The sequence below is a fragment of the Gopherus evgoodei genome, chromosome 6 (assembly GCF_007399415.2).
Source record: "Gopherus evgoodei ecotype Sinaloan lineage chromosome 6, rGopEvg1_v1.p, whole genome shotgun sequence".
In the NCBI taxonomy this organism is placed as follows: domain Eukaryota; kingdom Metazoa; phylum Chordata; order Testudines; family Testudinidae; genus Gopherus; species Gopherus evgoodei.
Window position 1 is genome coordinate 3,877,850 of NC_044327.1, and position 22,172 is coordinate 3,900,021.

General features: G+C 41.5%; 1 protein-coding gene across 4 annotated transcripts in view; it reads right to left on the reverse strand.

The window, feature by feature from the left end:
* Nucleotides 1-1,364: 1,364 nt before the first annotated feature.
* Nucleotides 1,365-22,172, reverse strand: part of TMEM38B (transmembrane protein 38B) — a 70,011-nt gene continuing 49,203 nt past the window's right edge. The window contains exons 6-8 of one of the 4 annotated variants that reach the window (XM_030566559.1): nucleotides 20,876-20,981; nucleotides 20,343-20,383; nucleotides 1,365-1,610 (exon numbers count right to left, since the gene is read on the reverse strand). In XM_030566559.1, the coding sequence (XP_030422419.1) occupies nucleotides 20,376-20,383; nucleotides 20,876-20,981 (114 nt within the window). In that variant the 3' untranslated portion in view covers nucleotides 1,365-1,610; nucleotides 20,343-20,375. The other 3 variants (XM_030566557.1, XM_030566556.1, XM_030566555.1) reach the window with 3 other exon arrangements.

Here is a 22,172-nt window from a genome sequence, read left to right on the forward strand (position 1 = left end):
AAAATGGTTTTTCCCAAATACCTCAGCTGAGATCATTAGCTGGTGTGCTTTGGCACTGCTCCACTGAAGTCTAAGTTGGTTTGCATTTCACTTTAGAAAAAAGAATAAGCATGAATTCTTCTTTGATCACATCAAAGGAAAGAATATATAGAAAGTTTAATAAAATTATATCTGTATGGGATTTGAGCTCACTATCTTTTACAGTACGCATCCGGCATCTGGGGACAAACTTTCCAGCAGCAGCTTTTCATTGTCTGATCATGGAGTTATATGTGCACAAGTCTGCATCTGTATATTCCCTTTTATGAAAATAGGTGTGGTAATTGTGTGCACTCAAGCTGCATGTGCACAATTAGAGACCTGGTTAAGGTCTGTTGAATATCTTCTCACACCTGCTACTTCCTCTCTATAGTACCACCTTCTAGGGAGACAGATGGATAATACAAAACTAGCAATAGCCACGCAATGTTTTTCACAACGGTAATTTTCAACAGCGGAGGGCTTCCATAGACTCAGACTAAGGTCAGAAGGGACCATTATGATCATCTAGTCTGACCTTCTGCACAATGCAGGCCACAGAATCTCACCCATGCACTCCTGTAACAAACCCCTAACCTATGTCTGAGTTATTGAAGTCCTCAAATTCTGGTTTGAAGACCTCAAGCTGCAGAGAATCTTCCAGCAAGTGACCCGTGCCCCATACTGCAGAGGAAGGCCAAAAACCTCCAGGGCCTCTGCCAATCTGCCCTGGAGGAAAATTCCTTCTCAACCACAAATATGGTGATCAGTTAAACCCTGAGCATGTGGGCAAGACTCACCAGCCAGAACCCAGGAAAGAATTCTCTGTAGTAACTCAGATCCCACCCCATCTAACATCTCATCACAGAACACTGGCCATACTTACTCCCAATATGGTTCCAGTTTTGAGAATTAGTTTTAAAACCCCAAAGACAAAAAACAATATTGACTAAGTGCTATTGTGGCGCGATGGGGTTCAACCAGACCAGGAAGGGGTTGTGTAACTTTGAGTACTTCTGTGTTGTGCAGCTTTGGCTCGGAGGCCTGACACCGGCAGCCTGCTCAGAGCATAGTGACCTCACCCTGGCTTCCGCCAGCCTGGTCACTCCACGCAGGGTGATACTAACTGCCCCTCTGGCCCTGTGTCTACCCAAAACTGTCTCCCATGCAGTGCTCAGCCCTTCTCATGGTAGCCCTCACAAAACCTTATCACGTTTGCTTCTCCTTTAGACACACAGTACACAGCATCAGCCTGTTAGTTTGGCTGAGGATTTTACTCTTCAGTTTGAAACACTCCAATAAAACAAGATTAAGTTTATTAACAGAGGACAGATATTTAAATGATCCCAAGTAGAAGGAACTGGGATTGAAATGGTTACAAACAAAACTAAACTAACAAATATGCTTATGAGACTAAAACCTGACTTAGGAAACCAGAGTTCTTTTGTTCAAAGTAATTTTCTTACCACAGTCAATCTTCCAGCATGGCTGGCCAGTCCTTCGCCAGGATCCAACACATTGCAGGAGGAGCTAGGCTCCAGGGGGAGGTCACTGCTGTAAGCAGGCTGATGGTATTGGGGTTTGAGCCAAAGCTGCAAAGCACAGAAGCATCCAAGGTTACAGGGCACCCTGTGACAACCCCGAACTGAGAACCCCCAAAGCATCCCAGCTATAAGTGTGTGAAAAATGTTATGAAAATCAGACTATTTCGATAAAAATACAAAGTGTTGAAGAGAATATTGTCCATAAATGCCTCTATACACAACACCTACCCTGTTAAAATGATCTTTATTGTGTATTACATTGGTCAGGTCAATATTAATGCACAAAGAAAAAAGGTTGTAATAGTTAATATTGTCAGAACAAATGCCCCATTCCTTTCAGGCATGTATAGATAATAAAAGACAACGGTTCTTTTTGTGACTTGGAGTTGAGTCATTACAGTACTATGATTCTTTATAATTATGTATTAGATAGGCTTAATAGATTTTATAATTTTTCCTCAATGTACAGAGGCAAATTCCTCCATTGACTCAACTGGTGATGCACCAGTGATAAATTTGTCCCCTTGTCTTTAATATTAGTAAATCAGCAGCATCTCTCTCATTACTACATATAAAATATGTAGTAGGAAGGCTACAACTGGTTGGGGATTTTTTGTTGTTGTTGAGAAACACTGATTCAGCTAAACTAAAACTGTTTGTAAGAAAGGGTCTTGATGAATTTCCCATTTTGAATTTTTTTTTTGAAAAAAGATTCAAAATTGTCATTCTAGTCTGACATTTTCTGAATGAAAATGCTCCTATTTTGGGTTGAAACTTTTCACTGTAAAGTTTAAGTAAGTTAATTTGTTTAAAAATGTAAAAAAAAGTCAAAAATCAAAACAAAAATGTTTCAAAATGATTGAAAGAAATTTCAGTTGACCCAATCTGATTATTTTATTTTATTTTATTTTGAGTTCACGAAGTATTTCAAGATTTCGACTTCTTGTCCTATTGCAGGAAAAATGTTCAAAATATCTCACAACTTTTTGCAGGACAGAAAAACTGTTTGCTGCCCAGCTTTACTTGGGAGACACTATGACTTTCCACATCGCAACACTGCTCTCCAGCCCTTTCTCATACCAATAGTCCTAATTCATGGAATTGCCCCCATTGACTTCAGTGAGACTGCTAACATGGGGAAGGATGGGGATCAAGCCAAGCTCCAGTCTATTACATCTTCCTCTCCCCTTAAGCCAGCATTGAGTACATCTCACTCCCTAATACACATTGCCAGGAGAATTGTACTAGGAAGGCTCAACATGATGGTGGGGAAACATACGATACGGCAGAACTGTTGAGGCTCTGAAAACCCAAATCGAGCTCTCTTCAATGGGAGTTTTTCATCTGTCTTAACTCCATAGCAGGAGCAGAACTCGCAGGATTAGATAAGCCACAGTGAATGTAATTCACCCCACTGGAATGCTCCAACTATGGGGCTCAGAGTGAATGGAACATAGGGAGTTGAAATTATAATATACAACACACACACACACAGGGCACCCCAGAGCCGAGCTGCAATCCCTTCACCCGTACAGATGTGCGGGTTACTCACTGTGCATGAACACAAATCCTCAGCTCGTCTTAGAATCATAGAAGATTAGGGTGGAAGAGACCTCAGGAGGTCATCTAGTCCAACCCCCTGCCCAAAGCAGGACCAACACCAACTAAATCATCCCAGCCAGGGCTCCGTCAAGCCAGGCCTTATAAACCTCCGAGGATGGAGATTCCACCACTCCTTAGGTAACCCATTCCAGTGCTTCACCACCCTCCTAGTGAAATAGTGTTTCCTAATATCCAACCTAGACCTCCCACACTGCAACTTGAGACCATTACTCCTTGTTCTGTCATCTGTCCCCAAGAACAGCTGAGCTCCATCCTCTTTGGAACCTCTCTTCAGGTAGTTGAAGGCTGCTATCAAATCTCCCATCACTTTTCTCTTCTGCAGATTAAACAAGTTCCCTCAGCCTCTCCTCGTAAATCATGTGCCCAGCCCCCTGATCATTTCTGTTGCCCTCTGCTGGACTCTCTCCAATTTGTGCACATCTCTTCTGTAGCGTGGGACCCAGAACTGGACACAATACTCCAGCTGTGGCCTCACCAGTGCCGAATAGAGAGGAATAATCACTTCCCTCGATCTGCGGGCAATGTTCCTACTAACGCAGCGCAATATGCTGTTAGCCTTCTTGGCAACAAGGGCACACTGCTGACTCATATCCCACTTCTCATCCACTGTAATCCCCAGGTCCTTTTCTGCAGAACTGTGCCTTAGCCAGTCAGACCCCAGCCTGTAGCAGTGCATAGGATTCTTCTGACCTAAGTGCAGGATTCCGCACTTGTCCTTGTTGAACCCCACCAGATTTCTTTTGGCCCGATCCTTCAACTTGTCTAGGTCACTCTGGACCCTATCCCTTCCAAAGTGGTCTAGTGAGGAGAGAAATTCAGCAACACAGAGTGTACATAGCCTGTTGATGCCTTGCACATCTTATCTGCAGAGTTTACAAAGTACACAGGACTTTGCACCAGCAGACAAATTTCACCCAACATGCTTTGCAGCAAAATGAATTAACCTATATACCAGAACCCTTTTTAGCTGCTCATTTCAGCAACGCCTGCTATCTCTTTTTTATGAGCAGCAAATACCAGAGACTTTTTAAAATCCCAAATATGTTAAAAATGTGAAACATATCTAATTCCAGAAAATAGTCAAGAAGTGCAAAGAATATAACCTTTAAAACAAAGAAGAGGTGGTTCTAAAGGACTCTGATGTCACAGTGATGGAGTCAGAGCAGAATGGAGAGAAAGGAAATGATGCAAAAAGAAAATACAAAACAAAAAAGTCTTTGCATTATATTATTCCTGTCTGTGCCATGGACTTCTTGTCTGACCTTGGACTGAGTCACTTGGACAACTTACAGCTGCCCAGGCAAAGGTTTTTGGCTGATGGGGGAAAAAAAAGGGAAAGGTGTAGAGACCTCCTTCTATCACTAGTATTTATGCACACGGGGCAGCCACAATTTGGCTGCATTTGAGTGCCAAAGACATCTAAGGGATGCTGTACTAACGGTGCCAAAGAGGTGCCATGGGTTGGAGCAGGGGTCGGCAACCTTTCAGCAGTGGTGTGCCGAGTCTTTATGTATACACTCTAATTTAAGGCTTCGCGTGCCAGTAATACATTTTAACGTATTTTAGAAGGTCTCTCTATAAGTCTATAACCAAACTACTGTTATATGTAAAGTAAACAAGGTTTTCAAAATGTTTCAGAACCTTTATTTAAAATTAAATTAAAATGCAGATCTCAGTAGTTTAGTGTGATCCTTGCCCTTGCTTTTCCTTGCTCAGTTTTCCGATGTCTGGTGGCACGTATTTGGATACTTTAAGCTGCACATAGGCTTCCGAGTGATCAGTTGTTAACCATCTGGAACTCCAGATCAGCAGCTGAGGTGACTGGAGGTGGCGGCTGGTAGGGCTGAGTGGGGCCGGAGGCCTGGACCCTGTCTGGCAGGGGCCTGCGCTGGAACTCCAACCAGAAGCAAGGTGAGTGGGGCTGCAGCAGGGACCCCAGCTGGCAAGGGGCCAGCAGCTGGAACCCCAGAGCAGCGGGGGGCTGAGTAGGTCAGCCCGCCCAGCTCTGGGGTTTCGGCGGTGGGCTGAGCATCTCCGCTCGCCCCTGCTCTGGGGTTTCAGCCGCTGGCTCCTGCCAGCTGGGGTCTCAGCCCACTGCCAGCCTGGGGTTCCTTCACCCAGGCCAGAAGCAGGCACTGAGTGGGACCGGTGGTGGGACCCCAGCTGGCAAGGGGTCAGCAGTGGGAACCCCAGAGTGTCTCCGCTCGCCCTGCGTGCCATCAAAAAACGGTTCGCATGCCACCTTTGGCACGTGTGCTGTAGGTTGCCAACCCCTGGTTGGAGGGATGGGAACATGCAGCTGGAGGACCTTGTTTTGGGGGCATGTTCCCAAATATATAGAAATGCCTGCCAGGGTGTGCAGGGCAAGTAATGGAGCTAGATAACGTCTCTGTCTGCAGGCATAGTGCCTTCTACCACCACTGCACCTGGTCCTTCTCCCCATGATGGCTTCAGCTCTAGGAACCTCAGGCCTCAATCTTTCAAACTTATGCATCGCTTTACTTCAGTTGGACTACTAACATGCTTAGTATGTTAGCAGGATCAGGGCCTTCACATGGCCTTTACTGTCTCTGCAGCAAAGAATCCTGTGGCACCTTATAGACTAACAGACATTTTGGAGCATGAACTTTTGTGAGTGAATACCCACTTTGTCAGATGCATGTAGTGGAAATTTACACGGGCAGGTATATATAAGCAAGCAAGCTAGAGATAACGAGGTTAGTTCAATCAGGGAGGATGAGGCCCTGTTCTAGCAGTTGAGGTGTGAAAACCAAGGGAGGAGAAACTGGTTTTGTAGTTGGCAAGCCATTCATAGTCTCTGTTTAATCTTGAGCCCAGAGCGGTGCCACTGATCTGGAGATATATATTGTCATCAAATTTGAAATAGTTGTGTGTGAGGATAAAGGCACAGAGCTCAGTAGCCAGTTGTGCTGTGGCATCATCAGGGATACTGTTCCTGACAGCTTGTGTTCCATCTGTGTGTGGGATGTTTGTGTAGAGGGTCTCTACATGCATGGTGTTTTCTGGAAGGTCACCAATGCATTGTAGTTTCCTCAGGAAATCAGTGGTGTCACGGAGATAGCTGGGAGTGCTGGTGGCATAGGGTCTGAGCAGAGAGTCCACATATCCAGACAGTCCTTCAGTGAGAGTGCCAATGCCCAAGATGATGGGGCGTCCAGGATTTCCAGGTTTGTGGATCTTTGTGGATCTTGATGACAATATATATCTCCAGATCAGTGGCACCACTATGGGCACCCGCATGGCCCCATAATATGCCAATATTTTTATGGCTGACCTGGAACAACGCTTCCTCAGCTCTTGTCCACTCACGCCTCTTCTCTACCTACGTTACATTGATGATATCTTCATCATCTGGACCCATGGGAAGGAGACTCTGGAAAAATTCCACGACGATTTCAACAGCTTCCACCCCACCATCAACCTCAGCCTGGACCAATCTACACGGGAGGTCCACTTCTTAGACACCACAGTGCAAATAAGTTATGGTCACATTAACACACCCTATACCGAAAACCTACCAACCGCTATGCCTACCTTCATGCCTCCAGCTTCCATCCCGGGCACATCACACGATCCATTGTCTACAGCCAAGCACTGAGGTACAACCGCATCTGCTCTAACCCTTCAGACAGAGACCAACACCTACAAAACCTCCACCAAGCATTCTCAAAACTACAATACCCGCATGAGGAAATAAGGAAATAGATCAACAGAGCCAGATGTGTACCCAGAAGCCTCCTACTGCAAGACAAACCCAAGAAAGAAACCAACAGGACTCTACTGGCCATCACATACAGTCCCCAGCTAAAACCCCTCCAATGCATCATCAGGGATCTACAACCCATCCTGGACAACGATCCCACACTTTCACAGGCCTTGGGTGGCAGGCCAGTCCTCGCCCACAGGCAACCTGCCAACCTGAAACATATTCTCACCAGTAACTGCACACCGCTCCATAGTAACTCCAGCTCGGGAACCAATCCATGCAACAAACCTCGATGCCAACTCTGCCCACATATCTACACCAGCGACACCATCACAGGACCTAACCAGATCAGCCACACCATCACCGGTTCATTCACCTGCACGTCCACCAATGTAATATACGCCATCATATGCCAGCAATGCCCCTCTGCTATGTACATCGGCCAAACTGGACAGTCTCTACAGAAAAGGATAAATGGACACAAATCAGATATTAGGAATGGCAATATACAAAAACCTGTAGGAGAACACTTCAACCTCCCTGGCCAAACTATAGCAGACCTTAAAGTGGCCATCCTGCAGCAAAAAAACATCAGGACCAGACTTCAAAGAGAAACTGCTGAGCTTCAGTTCATCTGCAAATTTGACACCATCAGCTCAGGATTAAACAAAGACTGTGAATGGCTTGAAAACTTGGTTTTCACACCTCAACTGCTAGAACAGGGCCTCATCCTCCCTGATTGAACTAACCTTGTTATCTCTAGCTTGCTTCTTGCTTGCTTATATATACCTGCCCGTGTAAATTTCCACTACATGCATCTGACGAAGTGGGTATTCACCCACGAAAGCTCATGCTCCAAAACATCTGTCAGTCTATAAGGTGCCACAGGATTCTTTGCTTCTTTTACAGATCCAGACTAACATGGCTACCCCTCTGATACTTTACTGTCTCTGTACCTCAGTTCCTGATGTTATACAATAACACCTAGCGCGTGAGGTCAATCTGAGGCTTAGTTCACTGAAGTTTGTAAAACTGAGATCCACAGAGGGGAAGGCGCTGTAGAAGGGCAAAGTGATTGTTTTGTTATGTAATAAACATTTTAAAACAGATTATTATTGTCAAAAGACTGAGCCAAGAAAATTGAGAAAAAGAATCCTAGAAAGGCAGAAAAAACATGGTGTGTTAGGGGAACAAAAGCCGTATCTACCCCCAAGGGAAGTGAGTAGAGATACAAATGACACGCAGGAGGCTGAGGGAATAGGTGCAGTGTGGCTCAGGTACCAGAGCACAGAGCTTCATGTCATAGACTAAATGGGCGGATTTCCAAAGAGAGTCAGGCACCCAACTTTGATCCAGGCCAATGGGAACTGGGAATCCGATTTCAATTTGTGCCTCTGAAAATCTTCCTTTCAATCGCTACAGGCAGCAAGATGTGGAGCCAGGAGTCACTGCAGCAGGGACTTTCCTCCAGCTGGAGCCCCAGCATGCCCATATGGGCTTGTAAATATATGCTGGAAAAGCTCTAAGTAGAATGTTTGAGCAGTTACATTCTGTCTCATAAAGAAAACTCCTCACTGGAGAAATACAGGCTTCTAAAATGTGCATTTACACAATAGGCTCTAATGGCTTCATGCCACATGCACGAGCTGGCTCCCCTTACAAACTAGTACAATAAAAGAGGCCTGTACATACGTACTTAGGGCCAGATCCTCCAAGGTGCTGCGCACTATCAAATCATTGGGAGCAGAAGGTGGTCAATACCTTGGGATGCGTTCAGCATTAGAGCTTCAGTCAGATTTCCTATGGCAGTGCTTCTCAAAGCCAGTCCGCTGCTTGTTCAGGGAAAGCCCCTGGCTGTCCGGGCCAGTTTGTTTACCTGCCACGTCTGCAGGTTTGGCTGATTGCAGCTCCCACTGGCCACGGTTTGCCGCTCCAGGCCAATGAAGGCTGCAGGAAGTGGCACGGGGCGAGGGATGTGCTGGCCACTCTTCCTGCAGTCCCCTTGGCCTGGAGCACCGAACTGTGGCCAGTGGGAGCTGCGATCAGCCGAACCTGCGGACACGGCAGGTAAACAAACCAACCCAGACCGCCAGGTGCTTTCCCTGAACAAACGGCGGGCCAATTTTGGAAGCACTGCCCTAGGGGATTTGGATGGACACCCAATGAGAATTGAGTATTGAAATCCCTTAGATGTCTTTGAAAATCTCGCCTTTAGTGTTCAGATTAAAAGCCCACTGACCTTTGGTATGTCTGAGGTCTTCATTACAGCACAATGCCTAGACACTAAGGAGCGTAATTAAGAGGGAGATTTATCTTTTGCTTTGATTTTTATGCCTTTCATAGTTTTAAGACATCTTAAATATAATTTGATAACGGGACCAAATTCTTTGCTAGCATAACTATTAAAGTCAATGCGTCACACCAACAGAGAATGTAACCCTGGGCTTTTTTTGTGGTTTAGTACTGTCAAGGTTCCTCTCCCACTCTGAACTTTAGGGTACAGATGTGGGGACCTGCATGGACACTTCTAAGCTTAATTACTAGCTTAGATCTGGTAACACTGCCACCCATCCAGAAATTTCAGTGTCTGGAACACTTCCTGACCCCCCCCAAAACCTTCCCCTCCCTGGGCAGCCTTGAGAGACTCTCTCACCAAGTTCCTGGTGAACACCGATCCAACCCCTTGGATCTTAACACAAGGAGAATTTGACCATCCCCTCCTCCTTTCCCCCACCAATTCCTGGTGAGTCCGGATCCAATCCACTTGGATCTTAAAACAAGGAAAAATCAATCAGGTTCTTAAAAAAGAAAGCTTTTAATTAAAGAAAGGTAGGTAAAAATCATCTCTGTAAAATCAGGATGGAAAATACTTTACAGGGTAATCAGATTCATATAGCCCAGAGGAACCCCCTCTAGCCTTAGGTTCAAAGTTACAGCAAATAGAAGTAAAATCCTCTCAGCAAAAAGGAACATTTACAAGTTGAGAAAACAAAAATAAGACTAACATGCCTTGCTTGGCTGTTACTTACAAGTTTGAAACATGAGAGACTGATTCAGAAAGATTTGGAGAGCTTGGATGGACGTCTGGTCCCTCTTAGTCCCAAGAGTGAACAACCCCCTAAACAAAGAGCACAAAGACTTCCCTCCACCAAGATTTGAAAGTAACTTGTCCCCCCATTGGTCCTCTGGTCAGGTGTCTGCCAGGTTTACTGAGCTTCTTAACCCTTTACAGATAAAAGAGACATTAACCCTTAACTAACTGTTTATGACAAGTACTGTAATGCCATTGGTGAAAAGCCTGAGCAACTGTTGCAAGGATTCGCAGTGCAAGTTCTACAAAGAACTCGCAAACACTCTCAATGTTGTTCTGCAAACTACGATACTGAGGACCAATGTCAATGTTTTATATTTAAGTGTCCTACTTCTTATACTCTATATAAAAATAGTAAATTAATTTCTTGGATAGAAGAGGATTTTGAGAAGCTTTCAGCCAGAGAAGCTATTGCATATCTACAAATCAAGTTCAACTATACAGGCAAAAGACATCAGCAAGATACAGAAATATAGTTATCGTTTAGATTCTGTACAATGAACCATCTATCCTATTTTTCTGCAGGTTATGTATAGCTCTTGGGATGGACTGAAATGGGCAGCTCTTAATAGGGACCAGGAGGTCATAATTCCATAGGACATGATGGCTTAGAGCTTTTCTCGTTTGAATCCAGACCAGGTAACTGATCCATCTCCCACTGAATGTAAAGGCCCACGCTGACTCCAATGGAAAACAGATTGGGCCCCAGCTTATTAGCAACTTAAAGTTATTATAATCTGCAGGTTGTTCATGGGTCTATGTAAGAAGTTGATCACATTAGTCTAGTTTCCAGTGTTCAGATCTCAAAGCACAGTCACAATGGTCAGAAGTCAGCGCTGCCAACAGAGGCACCAAGAGTTGAATAGACAAGATGACTAACCTACCTTCAATCTCACCCTACAGATGATCCTTTCAGGTTGTTGTAAAGGCACATTATTGGGGCAGAAGCTTGCACTGTGGTTGCTGCTTACTTTATACATGTTTGTGGCTTGTTTGTGGTTAAAGGATTTTGTCTTGAGGCCTTGGTGCTGTGTAGCCAACAACCTTCATATTTCACTTCCAATTGGTCTTTCAAACATATCTGGTTTAAACCACTAGCCTCTTCCTCCTGCTCAGGAGTCAGATTCCACTGTGCAAGAGTGGCAGCAAAGAACCATGATGTTATACTGTCATGGTATAATCCCCACTCTGAACCTTAGGGTCCAAAAAGATGGGGTACCAGCATGAATTCCTCTAAGCTTAATTACCAGCTTAGAACCTGTAGCGCTGCCACCAACCAGGAATTACAGTGCCTGGTACACTCTGGTCCCCCCACAACCTTGCCCGGGCACCCCCAAGACCCAGACCCTCTGGATCTTAACACAAGGAAAGTAAAGCCTTTCCCTCACCATTGCCTCTCCCAGACTTCCCCTCCCTGGGTTACCCTGGAAGATCACTGATTCAAACCCCTTGAATCCTGAAACAGAGAGGAAAATGCACCTTCCCCCTCCTTCTCTCTTCCCCTCCCAGATTCTTCCTGAGAGAAAGTAATCCTGGCACAGAGAGAAATCAGCCTCTCTCTCCCTCTTCCCTCCTTTCTCCCCACCAATTCCCTGGTGAATCCAGACCCAGTCCCCTGGGGTCTCACCAGAATAAAAAAAACAATTAGGTTCTTAAACAAGAAAAGCTTTTAATTAAAGAGAGAAAAACAGTAAAAATGATCTTGTAAATTTAAGATGGAATAGGTACAGGGTCTTTCAGCTATAGACACTGGGAACACCCTCCCAGCCTAAGTATACAAGTACAAATTAAAATCCTTTCAGCCAAATACACATTTGAACTCCTCCCAGCCAAATACACATTTGCAAATAAAGAAAACAAACATAAGCCTAACTCGCTTTATCTACCTAGTACTTACTAGTCTGAACTTATAAGAGCCTGTATTGGAGAGAAACCTGGTTGCACATCTGCTCCCTCTGAGCCCCCAGAGTGAACAACAACCAAAACTAACAGCACAGCACAGCACAAAAACTTCCCTCCCTCAAGATTTGAAAGTATCCTGTCCTCTGATTGGTCCTCTGGTCAGGTGACAGCCAGGCTTACTCAACTTGTTAACGTTTTACAGTCAAAGAGATATAAAGTACTTCTGTGCTATTAACTTTTCTTATCTGTTTATGACATATACGCTTGTGCATACTAATCTCAACTCCCAGGCACTGATTAAAACAATGTGAAATAAACTGATTGTGCTGGATTCAGATCCACACATTCTACTTTAGCATCAGATTAGGGTGAGAAGGAATATGGGCAGAATGATTTATAAAATACTAAGGGCGTGTCTAGATGGAGATAAAGCATGGGGCAAGCTGGAGCATGAGTCTACATCACCCAAGTTTGCTGCACACTAACTGGCCATACCTTGCTGCCATGCTCCATGGGGAGCTTTGACATACTACTATAAATAAGCCTTAAGGATAAAAATACTCCATTATGTTCCTGGCAGTGATGCTCCATACACTTGTTTTTACTGTGGTGGTGGAGCTTTCCGCTGCCTAACGGTGTAGTTACTATCTTTGTTTTCATGCGTCACAGTATTTTTAAAATGAGAATGCAGTTAAAGCATTGTGTTTTTTAATTCAAGTCATCAATAATGTTGCCAATGTAATCAAAATTAGCTGGTCAGAAAACGATTGGTTTTTTTCTTGCAGAATATTTTGATATAACAAAAACAAAACATTTTCACTGAAATTTTTCACAAAACCTCAAATTTATGGCAAAAAAATCAAACCAAAATATTTAGTCTGAAACACAAATGTATTATTTGACAAAAGAAAAAAAAATTTCCACAGAAAGCAGATAGTTCAATTAAAAAAAAAATTTTAACTGTAAAACAGCTTCACAATGAACAATTTTCTACCAGCCCTAATCAAAAGCATTCAATTTAATAGTAATTAGTGCGGGTTGAAAATACCAATTTTTCCATGATAAATTTTTTTAAAATTGGATTCCACCCTCTCCCCAAAAAGATGTGTGAGATTTGGGTTTTGGATGCAAAAAATCAAACCAAATAACTATTTTCTAAAGCTATATTTTGGTTCAGAAAAATCAGTATTTTTAAAAAGTTTTCAAAAACCAAAAAAGATATAGTTTTACTGAAAAAAATTTCAATTTTCAGTTTCGGGAAGGGGTTTGTTTGTTTATGTTTGGAGGGGAAAAAATCCAAAAAAAATTTTGTTTTGGTCAGAAATCCACTTTCAGTTGAAAAAAAGACGGTGAAAAATATTTGACAAGTTCTACTAATAATACTTCACATTTCTAATAGTACCTTTCATGTCAGGATCTGAAAGCATTTCACAAACAATTCATTAAGTTACACAACACCCCTGTGAGGTTAAAAAGGAATGGCACCCATTTTACAGATGAGAACAGAACAAAGATGTTGATGGCCTCATTTTTAGAAGTGCTGAGCACTTTCAACTTGCTCTAGCTTCAAGGAGTTATGTGATGCTGGCTGGCACTTTGCACAGGGATAAATTTCATTCCAAGCACATAATTTAAGCTGTTTTTCTGCTTCCTGTGTGTTAGTAAGCATGTCAAGCACAAATCCATTTTTTAAGTCATTTCAGCCTGATTCTTAACACCAGGGGGTAAAAAATTCAGCATGATGGAGGGGATTTTTGAAACACATCTTATTAACAATGTGATACGCTTGATTGCATTCCTGCACATCACATTGAACATTTATCCCCAGAGGTCTTGCCCTGCTTGACCTCCTTAATTGTTGCTTTTCCTCATAATATTTTGATGTGTTCATTTCAGGAACATCTGCACAGACCAGATTCACATTAAATGAGAAGTGTAGCATCTTCATCTAGGTCAGTAGGGGTAAGATTGTGAGACGAGCATTAGGGTCCATGGTCTTAGTTTGTTTCTGATCACACCTGCTAGGTTCCTCCTCTTACATAGAGAGCACATGCTGCTACTGAAGTGAAACATGTCTATCGGCAATTTCACTTGCTGTTCATCTTTCTTTGTCCTCGTTCCTTGCATGCTTTCAACTTTTTTTCACTTTGGCCTGAACCTTGTTATCCTTATGTTCTGTATAGTTTGCATTCAAGGCGAGAGATTGTTCATACAGCAAATTGCAGTTTTGGCATGCCTGTTTCACCTAGCTTCGTATGGTAACTTCTCTCAGTAAGATGAGTAGCTTTGTTTGTTGTCTACTTTTTAGTGGCTATCTTGAGTGATCATATAGCGTTTATTCATATCTGCTAGATTCTTCATTCAATAAAACTTTCACTGTTTAATATGTGTGACTTATTCAAGAACAGGAGAGACAGACAACTTTTTTTTTTTTAATTCTAATGTCTTTCTGGTTTGTTCAGCTTATCAAAATTAGGGGACTTGTCTGGCAGTCTTTAGTCAAGGAAAAATACCCATTTGAGATCAACAGATGTTTAGTTTAAGTAAGAACTGGGCACCCAAATCTGACATTAGGTTTTATTTAGAGGGTTTCATTTAAAGAACTGGCCTGGAACCAAAACCCAAATACAAACATGTGAACTGAAGTTTGGATTTCACATTCAGAACCAGTATTGGTCTGGATCAGAACTCTGGGTCCTACATCTGTGTTGGTGAAATCAAAGCCTTGGGCTGTGAAACCCACCCCCAAAATTTTGAGGGAAGGAAACTTCCAAAATCTGGACCTGAATTTTGGGGTTCAGGCCAATCCCTGTATTTTTCCATGCATTGTCAGACTTCTAAGTCCAAACCCAGACCCCAAGAGAGTTCATGAGAAGTTATACCTATAAAGACATCAAATTCTACAAGGACGATGGCAGAGCTATAAACTATAAGGTTGTAACTCAAAAGAAGAAATAAAACTAATTAGATAACAGTGGAAATGGATAGGAGTAGGAAAATGGAGGATGTATTAAATGTTGGTCTAAATGGTTTTTAAAAAGCTTATCTATGGTTAAAAAGTCATTGGATCACCTGCTATGCCTTCATGCATTTCCCACATAAGGGCAAGAAACTCTGCAGGTATCTGCTGATGGATTCACTGGTTCCTAAACTATGACCCACGGAGCACTTGTTGGTGTGTCCACTGTGAGCTGGCAGATCATGTGGTGCTGGCTCTCTTCATTTCCAGCTGCTACATCACATTAGAGAGCACTACAAATACATTAAATACCATCCTAATAAATTGAAGCCACACAGTCTGAAAGCTAGTACAAAAACACAGCAGCCCATCTGCTCAGCACCACAGGTCTGTGAGAATACACCACCTCAGAACTCTCTTTTAGTTATTGGCTTGACATCTGAATACCAGTTCAAGGCCTCCCCTCTGCTGTTCAAAGTCTTTCACAGGATAGAATCTAGCTAGGTAAGAAAACCCTTCTCACTTGCAACCAATCTTCCACTGGAACAATGGAACTATTAGCCAATAAGGGGAGGCTTGTAAATTCAGAAGGTAAAGCTCTTGCAGGAGCAGGACCTAAACTATGGAACTCACTTCAGCAGGAAATGAGAGCAACCATGAAACTAAATGTTTTCAGAAGAAATGCAAAACTCCTTGGATATTGCTTCCCTCAATATTTCCTTCTCACAAGCAAACAAGAACCCTGTTGACCAAACTAATGATTTCCACAACCTGAGAAAGAAGATTTCTATTTTTAAATACTTGGAAGGCACATCGGTACTATAGGGATGGGGACTGTAAATATCAAATAGTAGTTCCACCAGCATCTTGAACAAAATTTGGTCTTTTTACAAAGAAATTCTCCTTGATTAACAAAATGTACCAAAGCGCATGGTGGTAAATTCTTCATAGTTACTTACCTGATTTTCAACCAACTCCCATGAAAATCTATGCACTATTTCATTTTTGGAAGCCTTTTAAAAGTACAGTACCAAGTGCCACTGGAATTGGGTTTCCAACATTAAGAATTCCAGTATAAGTAATTGTTAGGTTTATGATTTAATGAACTGCTTCCCTGATCACACAACATTCTCTGAATTCATGATTCCCTCAAGCAAACAGGCTTGACTTTCTTTGCAAGATTGGCGGCTCATCTGATGGTCTCTCCGTAGAAGCTGTACACACATTAGACTTGGTGGAAGCAGAGAGCTAGGTTAGGATGCTGGTTGTGTTTCTGATATGCTGTTCCATGCAGACTACATTCTTCTAATATATTAGTGTTCACAAAAGCCACAAGATCCATTTTCAAAGCAAAACACAGGAATGGCAACATACTATTCTTGAGAATATTTGTGTGTTCCTTCTGTACGTCACTTTAAACAATTTACTCTCATGATTGTACCTACCTTTGGATGGGTGTCTCCTTGTTCTTGCTGTGGGTAGGCTTGCAATAACGGCCTTTGCCTGTATGTAGTGGCCATTTTACGAACAAATAATTCCAAGCATTTTGTTTCACATCACATCACATCTTCTGATTGTTGTTATGCTATTAAATGCTACTTTAGCTGCTGGGCATTTGTTTGGTTTGTTTAGAATCTAGTCAGAGGGATTTATTTGACTCTCCAGCTTCAAGTGTTGTTCATAAATGCTGAATTTGTATTTACATATTAGTAATGGACAAGACTCAGGGGTTCTATTTATGTATCATGGTGATGAATACAGTATAAAACCTAGATTATTCAGACCTACTTAACCTGGTAACAGAGGCTGGAATTCTTGAGAGATCACACATACGCTATTCCCACTAGTTTCTAGTTTTAGCCAAATTAGAAATAGCAGCTGTGGGCTTTCACTATTTCCACTTCAGTCCAAAAACTTAGTAGTACTGGAAAGAGTGCAAAAAGGAAACGTTTATAATCTTCAAAAAAGTATTTGGGTCCAAGTTTTGAACAATGGTTCTGTTTTGTTACATTTATGTGTATCACTTCACCCATGACTTGATATTACTCTATAACTTTCTTCTATTGTCAATTTAGGCCTTGATTCTGTAATCTGATCCATGCAGGCAGATCCCTCTGCCCACACAGAACTTCAGAAGTCAGTGGGGCTCCCAGGCAGATCAGAGCCTTAGTTTGTATTAGCAAAAGATACGTTTAAAGAAACAATCTGACGAATGAAAGACAGGAAAAAATTCATATATGGCACTTGTGCTGGATCTGGTTAATCAAGAATACTTTATCCTGTATCTAGCCAGCACAGCAATTACATTGAATACACTGTTTGATCTTGCAGAGAAAAATTTAGCAAAGGTATATTAGGGATGATAGCTAGAGAAGGGGATATTTACCTGAACCAATCCACACCTAAGAAGGATGGGATTTAGTTGAGTATTTATAATGCAAGTATCCCCAAATTAACTTTTCCAGGGTTGTTGCAAAAGTTACTTGACTACGACACAAGAAGATATCAGATCTGAAAGATTAACGAATGAAACGGATGATAAGTAAACTGAAAGACGTGCAGATAGACACCTTTTTATGTTAAAAACCAGAGCTGACAAATGTGAAAAAATCTTGAGTGTAGGAGTAATGTATGTTCTGCTGCTGTAGCTCTGGTATAAGTTTTTCCAAGAAACTGCAAAAACTTTGTCTTGTTATTCAGTATTATCAACACATCATAGTGCAGTTTTCACAGCAAGGGTCAGATTTTTCAGGCATGCTCTGCACCTACAATTATAGCTAGATTTTTCAAGAGTGCTCAGCATCCAGAACCTGAGAACAATGGGATCTCCTGGATATTGGGCATTTTTGGAGTGGCCAGATTTTCATTTAGGTGGAATGGAAGCTGTCGTATGCTGAGTTTTTAGAAATCTGTCCTGCAAGATCATTCTCTAAAGTATTTTAATATGAAGTAGTTTCAAAGTTCCTCTGGAATGGGAACACAATTTATTACGTTTTTCAAAAAGATTATACTGTATTTCCATTTGAAAGTAACATTACAGGCTTTGGATTTTTATGTTCTTATATTTGTCTAAAACATCTAAATAAGAATAGGAAAAACACAACTGTTTCCACTTATTTTATTAATAATGTAATTTTTATAAATCCACACTGAGTATAACACACCACATTTTCTGCTTCAAATTATTGTAAACAAAGATATTTTCACATATCCATTTGGGTTAAAAATAGTGATATTGGCCAGTATTTCACAGTAGTACAATATAGTTACCTGGGGGGAAAAAAGTGTCTCCAACCCAATGTACCAAGTCTAGTACTATGAAGTATTCAAACACTTGTTCACAATCTTAATACACCTCTTAGGGACTTAAGAGTTACCTGAAACTTTTACATGTGCAGGAAGTACTGCAGTTACTGGTGTCTCATTTTTAGCTCCCTGTTAACCAGGAAACTAGTAGTTACTTTTAATGGCATCCAAATACCCTTTTATAACCTAAAATCATATGGGTAATCAATATTCTGGTATGAGGTGATTCAATGCTCCTACCACTTATTACTGGAAAATAAACTAAGCCCCAAGGTTATAAGGCAAGAATCTTGACATTCTGTCCTTTAGGCACTAGACTCATAAGACTTTTGCCCAACGATGAGATGGATTTCATGTATTTGTTTCCACGTTGAAGTAGGTTGCTGTTTTAGTTAAAAAGACCTGAAATAGATGGCCAGTTACCTGGACACTGCCTAAAATCTAAGGTTTACTATAAAGTTGGGGTTCTTATCTGAGAAGTGACTTGAAGTAGCATCATGGAATTCTAGCTGCATCTTTATTTCCCTATCAGAGGTTCTCAGTGCATAGGTGAAGAGGTTTTTTCTAGCTGCCAACCCTGCAAATACATCAAATAGATTCAGCATGCTCTCTCAGCTATGTTGGATGGGACTAACAGGAGGAAAAAGCAGTAAAAAAAATGTTGGCTACAAGAATGAGTATATATGACAAGCTTTGTTGAATTAGGTGCCATATTTGCATATATCTGAACTCAGATTATCTCAAATTCAGAAGTGTACCTTGCAACAGGAATTTCATTTTCAGATTTTAGATCTGACCCCTGAGCTACTTGGATAACTGTTTACCCACAATCATTTTTCAGAGTTGAACTGCAATCTGAGGAGAAATGTACATTTTCTCTCCCCCTTGCCATTTTCACATGGAGGTAACTGGTTTAATTTAGCTACAGAAATGCTTCAAAAGTGCTCACTGTTAGACAAAAGTTAGGCTTGTGCAGACTGGTGTTGACGGAAGAAACACAGAAGAAAATAGTTTTGATGACAAAATGAATGACAGGCCAAATGAAAGATGTTGCATTTTGTGAGTGGCATCTCTGAAACACTAATTACATCTTCTAAAACTGAGAGACTTTCACTAAGGCAATAGCTGCTACAAATGAGTTACCAAACTGGTGTGCAACGTACGCAAGGAACAGAAGAGGCATTTCAGCAAAAGCTGATGGACAATTCCAGTGCATCTTACACTAGAAGTACTCCTACTCATTACGACCAGCAAGTAACTGCTCCACCAGTATGCTAGTACCAGGATAAGTGGTGGAACAGACAGGGCACAAGTATTTTTATTACCACATCGTATGACCCTAATCTAAACAGGGTTAAATGACAGAGGTATGAACACAGTTTTTGCACCAGTGCTATTGCCATTGGCGCAGCTTAACTGGTAGTAGCAAAATGATGGGAGATTTTAATAAAAACACTAGTGCAGAAAAGGTGAGTGTGCAGGAAGTAAAAAACATGTATTTATCCTACAATCAGGGAGAAGGTTAAGGTGATAAACATTTTGGGTTCGAAAAATGGATATTACTTGCAACATGTAATTCTGAGTTCCTTTCACAATGACGGTCTACCTTAGAAAGCAGGAGAAGATGATATTAGATATTTGGGATAAGATGCCATGCTAGAACACATCCAGTCACAGCAAAATGAAAATGGAAGAAACGCTAAAAACCATATGCTTCAATACAAATGCACATTAGCAATTTAATAACAGTAATATTACGTTACTATCTGATTTACTGCGTACAGAACAGCAAACATATAAATCAAAAGTTTTCAGCTGACAGTATCAAAGTGGGTTAGCTAGATAAATGTTAGCAAATAGAAAATTTTCAGTACTAACTATAATATTTTTTTTAAAAAATGCAAGAGAATTTAGTCTTATTCTGGAAAGTAGAAAATGAAAAACATTTTCCAGTTTGTGACTAAGCAGAATCAAGATCAATGTAACATGAATTATAGTAGTAATTCAGATATTTTTCTAGGGAACAAAGGCCTTAGTTTTGGCACATTTCCACAGTTTTGCAGTGCAAACTATTTACAGTGGTAATTTTTTATTCACATAATGTGAATGTTTGGTAAAATTTTACTCTAACTCCATTGCTCATTTGAACAAGACTACAGGAGCTTTTCATACCTTGGAATATGCTACTGTGTATAAGTATCCATTTTATTCAGCTGAAAAACAAGAATCAAAACAGAAAAAACAGTCAGATCTGATTGCCTCATTTTGTTACTAACTTCAGGGTAAACTACATTTAAAAGTTAGTTTTTTATAAATATAAAAACAAAATCACAATAAATCTCTCATTTAATAAAATCATCATCACTATAAAAATCTCTTTTTAGTACCATTTAAGTTAGAAACGTCTACCATGATACACACATTCCCAGAATTTGAATTACAATTTACAAAATATACTTTAAAGGCTAACTACATTACAGTAGTACACAAAGCTGATCACTGCTGCCAGTCTGTCACATGTATTTCTTTTTTCCCATCATTTGAAATAGAAATGTTTTAAAGTGTTATGGCCACTTGTAACAAGATAATTTTTTTGGCCACTTATTCTGTTTTCTTTGCCTGTCTTTTCTTAATACTTTCACTAGCCTCTCCAGCAGAATGATTACAGACTGAAGAGGTCCCATTGGAAGATACTCTGGCCTCACCCTTTACTTTGGATGGAGTTTGTTGCCAACCAAAGAGCATACAGCCCAGCACAGACTCGAAAGGAGCAAATGGAGAAACTGCAGATTGTGTCAACATCATGGTTACCTGTAAAGAAAGTGGTCAAATGTAAGTTAGAAAGCCTTAGCTCTCCAAATTAAAAAAAAAAAAAAAAGACTATTTAAGAAGAAGAATCAGCATATATGGGCTGGTGTGCACATAAAAGTACGCACTGAAATACCTAAACCAGTTTTAATTCACACTTTTGTTATTTCAGTACAAGTCTGTGTGTGGCCACTCCTCTAACAGAAGCTCCTATTTCAATTTTACATTAAACTCTCATCTGCTAAATCACACAGACCTGCACTGAAACAACAAAAGATACAAATGAAACTTATGTAGTTATTTTGGTGCAAGTTTATGTAGACCATCTCTAAGCTTTCAGCACTCTGAATTCCATATATCCCTAATTTGAAGACAGTGTTGTATTTCACGTTATAAATATAGGGCATTTCTAGCCTCTGGTGCAAATCTTTGTCCAAAATTACTTCTACTTTCAGTTGAAATGCAGTTAACAATCCTAAAGTGTAACACTGTTGCAAAAAAAGCTAACATTCTGAGGTGTATAAGCAGGAGTGTTGTAAGCAAGACACGAGAAGTTATTCTTCTGCTTTACTCTGTGCTGATTAGGCCTCAACTGGAGTATTGTGTCCAGTTCTGGGCACCTTATCTCAGGAAAGATGTGGACAAATTGGAGAAAGTCCAGAGAAGAACAACACAAGTTATTACAGATCTAGAAAACATGACCTACGAGGGAAGATTAAAAAACTGGGTTTGTTTAGTCTACAGAAGAGAAGACAGAGAGGGAACATAAAAGTTTTCAAGTACATCAAATGTTGTTACAAGGAGGAGGGAGATAAATTGTTCTCCTTAACCTTTGAGGATAGGACAAGAAGCAAGGGGTTTAAATTGCAGCAAGGGCAGTTTAGGTTGGAGCCCCCTCCTGCACCCTAACCCCGTTATGAGCCCTCTGCTGCATCCTGCACTCCTCCTGCACTCCCAACCCCCTCCCCTGAGCTCCCCGCTGCACCCTGCACCCCAACCCACTGTACTGAGCCCCTTGCCACACCCTGCACCTCTCCTACATCCCAAACCCCTGCCATACTCCTCCTATACTCCAACCCCCGCTGAGCCCCCTGCTGCACCCCATACTCCTTCTGCACCCCAACCCCTTGCCCTAAGCCCCCTCCCACACTCCACACCCCTCCTCTGCCCCAACCCCTTGCCCTGAGCCCCTTC